Source organism: Myotis davidii, unplaced genomic scaffold (genome assembly GCF_000327345.1).
Source record: "Myotis davidii unplaced genomic scaffold, ASM32734v1 scaffold818, whole genome shotgun sequence".
Taxonomy (NCBI): domain Eukaryota; kingdom Metazoa; phylum Chordata; class Mammalia; order Chiroptera; family Vespertilionidae; genus Myotis; species Myotis davidii.
In genome coordinates this window covers 507,785-516,845 of record NW_006289814.1, presented here as the reverse complement: position 1 = coordinate 516,845, position 9,061 = coordinate 507,785, and the positions used below count along the sequence as shown (strand labels likewise).

General features: G+C 41.6%; 1 protein-coding gene across 1 annotated transcript in view; it reads left to right on the top strand.

Annotated features, from left to right (window-relative positions):
- LOC102769101 (membrane-spanning 4-domains subfamily A member 8-like) overlaps positions 1-916 on the top strand; it is a 14,767-nt gene extending 13,851 nt beyond the window's left edge. Inside the window, exons 6-7 of the mRNA XM_006762522.2 lie at positions 396-509; positions 683-916. Coding sequence (XP_006762585.1) covers positions 396-509; positions 683-787 — 219 coding nt within the window. The 3' untranslated portion in view covers positions 788-916. The remainder of the gene's footprint in view (positions 1-395; positions 510-682) is intronic.
- Positions 917-9,061: the final 8,145 nt, after the last annotated feature.

Here is a 9,061-nt window from a genome sequence, read left to right as displayed (position 1 = left end):
AAAATCGCATAACAGCCGAGCATACACCCAGCAGCGCTGCTGATGCCTGAACGGTATGTGGAATGAAGTGGGCGGGCATCGGGAGGCCACTATGGCACGGGGCAAGCACTATGGGCAGTCTATCTGAAGTGTACCTGGCGTATAAGACGACCCCCCACTTGGAGGCATATTTTTCAGGGCCAAAAAATCGTCTTATACGCCGGCAAATACGGTAACTCTTTTACAAACACACTTGACCCTCAAAAAACCTGGTGAGATCATTTCTCCATGAGGCTGAGATGAGGTTAGAGGTCTTTCTCAAAGCCCTAGCCATGGTCCATTGCAGAGCCATGCTCTGAGCCAGACCTCACGCTCCCAGGCAGCCCTCATGACATCTGTGTTCCTCCCGGTTTCAGGCCTCTGGAGTAGCTTCTTCTGCCGTGCTGTTCGTCTTTAGCCTCCTGGAGTTCTGCATTGCCTGCACATCTGCCCATTTTGACTGCAAACTGCTCACCTCTTTAGATAACAATGTGAGTGTGTATGATCCTCAGTTGGTGGAAAGATGCTCTAACGCGTGTGGGGACTAGAGAAATTTTCAGGCTTCCCCTTCTTGCCCAGGCACATGGGGAATCCTAGAATGTCTAAAGGCCTTTGTGCAATTGTGGTTCTGACTAACGCACTTCCATGTGCTTGTCTTTTTCAGAGAACTGTGGTCTTTCAAACCGTCTATGTGACAAACCCAGTGGCCAATCCAGAACCAGTGAACACTCCACCATCTTATTCCAGTGAGATCCAGGACTCCAAATAAGCCAAAGGTTCTAGAAGCATCTTTCACTGGAACCAAAAGAAGTCCCTTTCTGGGCTTCTGAAACTCAGCTTCTTCCTCCCCTGACAAACTAAGGAAAATGTCTTTCCAGCTGTTGGCACCTTGTACTTCATTCACAAAACTCTATTCATGTCAGGGAGAGGGTGAACATGGAACATGCAAAGTCCTTGACTTCAAGGAACTTCTGCCTCACAAGAGAAGAAGAACATGCAAGCAGTTTTCTCTAACATAAGGCAGAATGTGGGAATGTGTAGAGAGAGATCAGAGAGGGAAATTATTTATTCTGGCAATGATTGGAAAAGCAGAGAACAAGCCTGGTTGAGGAAGCAGCATTTGTTGGGGGCATTAAAGGAGAGTAGGTGGTTTTTATTTTGGTTTTTAAGTGCAATATTATATCATTATTTTGAGAAGACTTTCAGAGAGAATCATTCACTGAAATTATTATGCTTTTCATATGCTGTTGCCACCGATGCAATAGTACTCAAGAACAAACGTTGTCTTAGGATATCTTCCAAAGTTATGAGGCTATTATATCTTTATTTACCAAAGGATCAAAACTCATTCAAAGATAAATAGCTGTCTATAACTTCTAGATCTATGCACTTTCAATTTAAATATTGTTACCCATGATGGTCATTTGGCTCTGTAAAGTTTATGTGCCAGCAGATTATAGAAATAATCTGTAAATTCCAGGTGCCATCGAGTTTTCCTTTGCTGCACAGCCTGGCAATGACTTTTTATTATTATTCTTAAATACAGACATGTTTTTACTCTTGTAAATATTTTTAGGCTCTAATTTTACCTAAGAAGTTTCCTCTCAATGGCTTGATGTTCAGAGTTCTGTCTCTCTCATCACTTGCATCTTCTCTGACCTTTGGATGCCCACCAGCCAGTCAGGAATAACTGAGATTCCAAAGCCTACAGTGTGTTTTCTAGAACTTAACGGATCTTGGAAAATGACAGACAACAAAAAAAATGTCAGTTGGAGCATGTTCTATTCTGATTTAGACCAGCCCTCCACTTCTTTGTTTTGTAAGCTGAGCCCAACGTTAGTACACTGAGCTCCCCGTCATGGGCTGACTTGTTTGGACCAGTTTTAGAAGGCTGGATGGTCAGAGTAAGTCTGGTCCTCTCTCCTTCTTCTTTGTTGTTGCCTCTCATTGCCCCATCGGATTTGACATCTTCTCACTCCACAGATCTCCAGTCCTCCAAGTTGATCCTACAGTCTCTTCTCAGAGCCTCCTTCCTGACTTATCTGACCTCCGAGTTAACATGAACACTCCAGATAAGTCTCACCTCCTACATGTGCATCACCTCATGGAAAGCATCTTCTAACACACCTGGTGCTTCTCCAGAGAGGGATGCCTCCCACCTGTGCTGCTGAAATCACCATGGGGCTAATTTGAAAAGAGTTTCTTTCTTATCCTACTACCTACTCTATTAGTTCTGTGTGCTAGGCCCATCATCCAGAGGGTTCCTTCCTCAACCTGGAGTGACAGCTCACTGCCTCCAGCAGGTAATAAAATTGCGTACTTGCCCTGTACTGTCCCACAATCCATCTGTCTGAACACCTCCATTCACTCCCATTTTCTTCAGATCAATGACACATAAAAGGTGGAAGAGACTTTGCAGACCTATGGATCGATGGAAATGCACAGTTTCCATCCGTGGAGGACAAAAATATTCCCAAGATTAGCAAGCCTCTTTTATGACCATTTCTTTTTGCAGTACATTCTGATACCCCATTGCTTTTTGAAGGTGATGGTACCCAAAATTATATTAAGATCATCACGTGAACATATGTCTCAACCTATGGCAGGATCTCTCTTGGTGCATACATTTTCTGGAATATTTTTCGCTTCCCCTTCCTATGTCATAACAAAGGGGATTGATATTATATTTGCCTTGGTTAATTATGAAAATACTCATATTCTCTACTTCCACTTCTGTACTTTGTCTTGATGTGCCTACACAGATTAATATTTTATTCTTCTTTCTCCTATATTACACTAATAAGTCTACTCCTTTATAACTTTATTTTGTTATTTATTACTTACTAGTGTCCCAGTGCATGGATTTGTGCACATTGAAAGGAAATTAATTAGAAGAAATATTTTAATATTTCTCTGTTTGCCCTTTCTCTATAATAGAAGTGTTAACCAAATTAACGATCAGCAATGACAGATCAAAACACACGCATGTGATTGGCACCAGTGAGAGCTTTACTAGTATATGTATCGTGCATGCATGAGTCAATTTAGCCTTTTATATATATAGAATACTCTTGCTTAATTAGACCTGCTTTCTAATTTAACTAAGGTTTTTCCAGTCCAGTGAAGTACCCCAACTTCTCTTTCAGGAAATTGTTCTGTGATGATCAAAGGAGATGAGGCATGTGAAAATGCTTCACAAACATTTGGTTAAAGTGTAAAATGTTTGCACCTGGCTATACAGCAAGCCAGGTTCCTGGGCTGAAGGAACTCCAAGAAGACAAAGTCACTAGGGAGAGGAAGCCAGGCGTTGCTATGTGATGTCATTACCTGGCACCCACAGTTACTGTTTCCTGTATGGGCTGGGCTGTGGGCCGCATTTTGTGCCATGGGATCTTGGCAATGTTGACCGCGATTTGTTGGGGTGTCACTCTAGGGTGGTGGCAGGGCCTGTGTTCCACTTGGGGGAAGCCAAGTGTTGGTTTGTCGGCACCAGGTCCATGGTGCCGTTTATTTTTAAATGGCCAGTGTGCATCATGACAGCTCCTGTGTTGAGCATCTGCCCCTAGTGGTCAGTGCACGTCATAGCTACCAGTCAGATGGACACTTATGCTTTTATATATATAGATAATAGTAATTCTTACTATTACCTCTGCTCTTATTTTTTGCAGATGGCTTCTTATTTTCTTCCCTTAAGTCCAAACTTACTATACATGTATACAGACATTTAACTGTTACATCTTCTAAACTATTTAGTCCTGAAATCTTACACAATAAAATATATGTCTAATATATATTATGTATATGTATTTATATACTACTTTTTGACAGTGAAGGCATTACTCTAGGCTGGAAGATAGTGGGACAGTCCTTGTTCTGCCACTAACAAGTTGGAGGTGGCAAGAAAGCCACTGCCCTTCTCTGCATGGCAGGTACATCATGTGCAAAGTGAGAGTCATGGACCAAATGATCTCTGGTTTTTCTTCCAAATATATCACTCAAAAAATTTTTTTAAATTTATTGTTATTAACGCCCCCCTATTTTTCCCCATTGACCCCCTCTTCCTCTCCACTCCTGTCCTCTCCCCAGGCCTTCAGTATAACTCAAAATTTTAGCATAAAATCACACAATGCATAGTGGACTCTACTTTCAAAGTTCAAGGTATTCTTTTGACTTTTTAGGGATGATTTTTTTTTAAGTTGTATGTACAGTGCTTTATCTTTTGGGTCCTTGTCTAAGTACTGATGGGCAATCCTTCACTTTCAAAAAAGAACTGTTCCTCACATTAATTAGACAGACATTTCCCCTACATAATGTCAGCACAGTTTCCCAGTTATGAGTGAATCATTCCAGAAATGTCAGTTTGTGAAGAATTGGATAAGGGATTAAGCATAGATTGCCAGTTGTAAAAGGTAAGCACAGAAATTGACCAAACAACTGAACAGCAGAACGACCGTCCAGATGACCTTCTGGAAGACCACACTATGACACGCACTGCACCAGCCCAGCAAAGTGGGTGCAATGTGATTGGTCGGGGGGCCCGCCATTGCCCCTTGATCACCCTGCAGAGGGAGGCACAGGCCACCAGCCAGTGGCAATCAATCAGGAGGCTCTGCTGGGATGGAAGGGTCACTGGGGGGGTGGGGAGGGAGGGAAGAGGACATCTGTAATACTTTCAACAATAAAGATAAATTTAAAAAAATAGTCACAAATATTTAAAATACAGGATAGGGGATAGTAAAATACTTTCAACAAAGATAAATTTAAAAAAATAGTCACAAATATTTAAAATACAGGATAGGGGATAGTAATATTGTAATAACTATTTCTAGAGCCAGTTGGGTACTCCACATAGCATGGTGATCACATCATTTATAATAATAAAAGTATAATATGCAAATTGACCAAACAACTGAACAGCAGAACGACCGTCCAGATGACCTTCTGGAAGACCACACTATGACACGCACTGCACCAGCCCAGCAAAGTGGGTGCAATGTGATTGGTCGGGGGGCCCGCCATTGCCCCTTGATCACCCTGCAGAGGGAGGCACAGGCCACCAGCCAGTGGCAATCAATCAGGAGGCTCTGCTATCGCCCCAAAGAGGGAAGCCCAGGCCACCCTCTGAGGAGCAATCGATGAGGTAAGGGGCTCCACGATTGATTGCCCCGCAGAGGGAGGCCCAGGTCACTGGCCAGGGGGCAATCAATGGGGGAGGGGGGAGGCTTCAGGGAACCAGGGAATGGGGGTGTGTGGTGGTAGACATGGGCAGCACCAGACCAAGGTGCGGGTGGGGGGCGGGGCCTTGAGGCAGCAGGGGCTGTGAGGGCCCTGGCAGCCGGGACTGCGTAGGCCTACCCTTGCACAAATTTCGTGCATTGGGCCTCTAGTATGGTATATAAATGTCTAATCATGATGTACCCCTGAAACTAATATAATATTGTATGCCAACTACTATCACAAAATGAATGTTTTTAAAGAATTCAATAAATATAGACTGAGTTGTTAGAAGCCACAGGAGCATCTGGATACTCCTGAAGTCACTGAGTATTTAACAGTAGGAGCTTCCTGTGCATAAATACAAAGTAAGGAAGAAATATAATGAACTAAGAACATTCTAAATCTACAGGAAAGAAACATTCTAAATTGAGTACATCTTGGAGAAGTAACAGGGTAAGAGAAAGCCCACCCTTATTTACAAGAATATAAAAAATTTAATTATCTATATAACCCAGTATTTGAAATTTAGTTTTGTGTAAAAAATTACATTCAATAACAAAAACAGGAACATGCTGCAGTCACCTGTATATGTTTTCAAATCTCATCTTTATAACTACTGATTGTTAACTTGTGTGTCAATTTGCAGGCTTTTGTTCTTATGTTATAACTAACCAGAGAACCACCTAGAACCATTACAATGTAAAATTGTATTTTTGCTTCATTAAACGAAATTGTTATGCCTTGGCCAGTGTCGCTTAGTAGATAGTCAACCCACTCACTGAAGGGTCACAGGTCAATTCCTGTTCAACGGTTCATGTGTGAGCTGCAGTTTGATCCCTAGCCCCAGTGGGGGCACATGCAGGAGGCAACCAATCAACATGTCTTTCTCACATCAATGTTTTTCCATCTCTCTCTGTGTCTCTCTCTTTCTTCGTCTTTCTCTCTTTCCCCTTCCTTCCCTCCCTCACTGCCTTCCACTCTCTCTAATAATCAATGGAAAAAATATCCTCGGGTGGGGATTAAGCAAAGAAAAATTTAAAGTTTTTAAAAATTGTTAGGCAGTAAAAAGTTTTATGCTTTTAAAAACTAGACCCTGGCCCTAGCTGGGCTGGCTCAGTGGATAGAGCATCAGCCTACAGACTGAAAGGTCCCAGGTTGGATTCTGGTCAAGGGCACATGCCCGGGTTGCAGGTTCTACCCCCAGTAGGGAGCCTTGCATTGATCAGGAGGCAGCCCATTAATGATTCTCTCTCATCATTGATGTTTCCCTCTACCTTCCTCTCTGAAATCAATAAAAATATATTTAAAAATAAATAAATAAAATAAAATAAAAACTACACCCTGTTTAAACTTTTATTCCATACAGTATTTACACATTATTTCATTTTACAATTTCCAAGTGTAATCCTCACTTTTAAATCACAACTTTATTGTTTAGTTTTTCACTTGGCACATATTTTTTCCAAGTAGAAAATCATTACAAGATTATGACAACCAATTTTTTAACCTATTTATTATATTTGTACAAATTACAGAGTGTAACTCACTGTTTGGTTGTCTTTGTAAACAGTGACTACAGAGTTTATGTTTTCACTTTATTATATAAAAATGAAGACATTTTCTTATATAATTCTTATTTTTTTTTCTTAGGAGTTATGGAAAGCCTTAATGTTATATTTCCATACAAAGGCTAAATAGTTTCTTGAAACCCATCAAAATGGGGCTGCACTGCTCTGAGACTTTACAAACTTTATTCTCTCACACCCTCCAAGGATGAACTATCAACCCAATTTTTCATTATCCAATTCAAAGGAAACTTTCTGAAGAAAACATTTCCATCTCCATCCTTCATAAATCCAGCTTAGAAATTAGAATTAGAAACATTTTCATTCATTTTGGGGCCAGAAGAAACTAGGCTTTCAAATTTGAGAATTCTCGGACATTAACAGATTTACCTCTGTACACCTTGGTTCGCTTTCATGCTTTCTTGCAAAATATGCAGGTCCTGCAGATATAATACTTAGAATCACAAAGATCACAGTCCCTACTGACATCCTAGCAGCCTCATGGAGTCCTAACAATCAGCTCTCAGTTCACAAGTACTTTCACAAGAGGGAAAAGAACTTGCTCTAACAATGAAAAAATTTTAATTATAAGGTGAGTTGGAGATTATATGCACTGCCTTTTAGCCACAGAGAAAGTAGAAAAAATGTGTCCAATTAACAGGAAAGAAATCACGTTGCCCTGAGCAACAAAAAAATCACCATTGCCCTAAGCTTTCTATGAGTCAGGCCTACTCCAGGGGAGGACAAGTTGCTATATATTTATTGGGAGCCCTGTGTTAACTTGCATGATTAGGATTCCAAGTTCTTCCTTTAAATAAAAATAGTCATAAAATGTCATGTTTGCCTACATTTGGGACAGCGTGGGTGTGAGGACCCTATCGAGAGTGCGTTGGATGTTCAAGGCCACTCTGAGCATGGGAATCCTAATCAGGGTGTTCAAGGCTAAGTTGCTATAAGCAGGTGCAAGAAGCAAGGACACAGCTATCTTACTGTATGCATACTGCAAAAGGGTTCCCTTCTATAACCCAAAAATAGTGAGGTCACTATTTGGAAAGAAGCCTCTTTGTCTAAGTTAGTATTAAAGTACGTTGCTAACCAGCAGGTAGCGGCTCAGAGGTGGCTGCTTAGTGAGGCTGTAGCTCTAAGGATAGCTCCTGTATAGCTCCTATGTTGACTCTATTGCTACTTTGTAGGAAAGATTTATTGTTACCTAGCCGGTGTATGGCTACTGGGGACTGTACTTTGAAGAACTGCTTTGTCTAATAGCTCATGTCGCAGCAATGGCTATTTGGGCTACAATAAAGACTCTTATATACCCACAACTTCTCAGGGTTTCTCCATCAAATACCTGGCATCCAAGAAGGTCCAGTCCCTGGCAGAGGAGCTCAGATCCGACGTTAGGGGAGACCAAGGAGGCAAACCAGTCCCCACTTGCCCATCCGGATCCATTTTCTGCTGTTAGAGCAGTTAGGTAACTTGTTATGTTATCAGAGAAATGCACAGGTGGAATTTTTCTGTTGCTAGTGGGAGTGGGATTCTTACGATATCTTGAGAAAAAGAATTTCCTAAGACTCACATAGGAGAATGAAATGTGGTAGAAAGGTTTATTCGAGTGAAATTATATCCCTGGGGTTGCAAAGTCCCATTTCTCTTAAACCAGTCCTGGAAAATGTGCAGTTGGGGCTTCAGCAGAGCTAGAAGCAAAGCCAGTGTCCAAAGTTTCCATTCCATGAAGGAGTTGAGTTGGGCACAGCATCAGTCTAGTCACAGTCCGTCAGTCTATTGTGTGGAGTCCACAGGGCTGTGAGTCACATGGGGAGCACACCCCCCTGTAACAGGAGAGCTAGGAGCACAAGAGGGCCAAGAGAAAAGTCCTTTGATTAGGAGCTTATCAATCTCAAATCCGCCCTTGTGGTGGCCTGTCTATTCTGGCCAATGCCCTGAACCCAGGTATCTGACAGATAACTACCTTCCTTACCTCATTTAGACCTTACTGGGCATATTTTTATTATGTAGTCCCTTCCCCCAGTGGTGTGCGGGGAATAGACCTGGAGAATGTTAAGTGGCAGATTCCTGACAGAGCTGCACAAATGGCATGCCTATATTATCTGGCCTTTCTTTTACTCCTTTTCTGTAAATAAATAAGTAAATAAGTAAATAAATAATAACTGGGTAAATTATAATGGTATCAGTAAGACTGCAAAACAGGATAATTTTAGGGCCATTTAACACAGGATTTTCCTCCAAAATGTGGGCTTGGA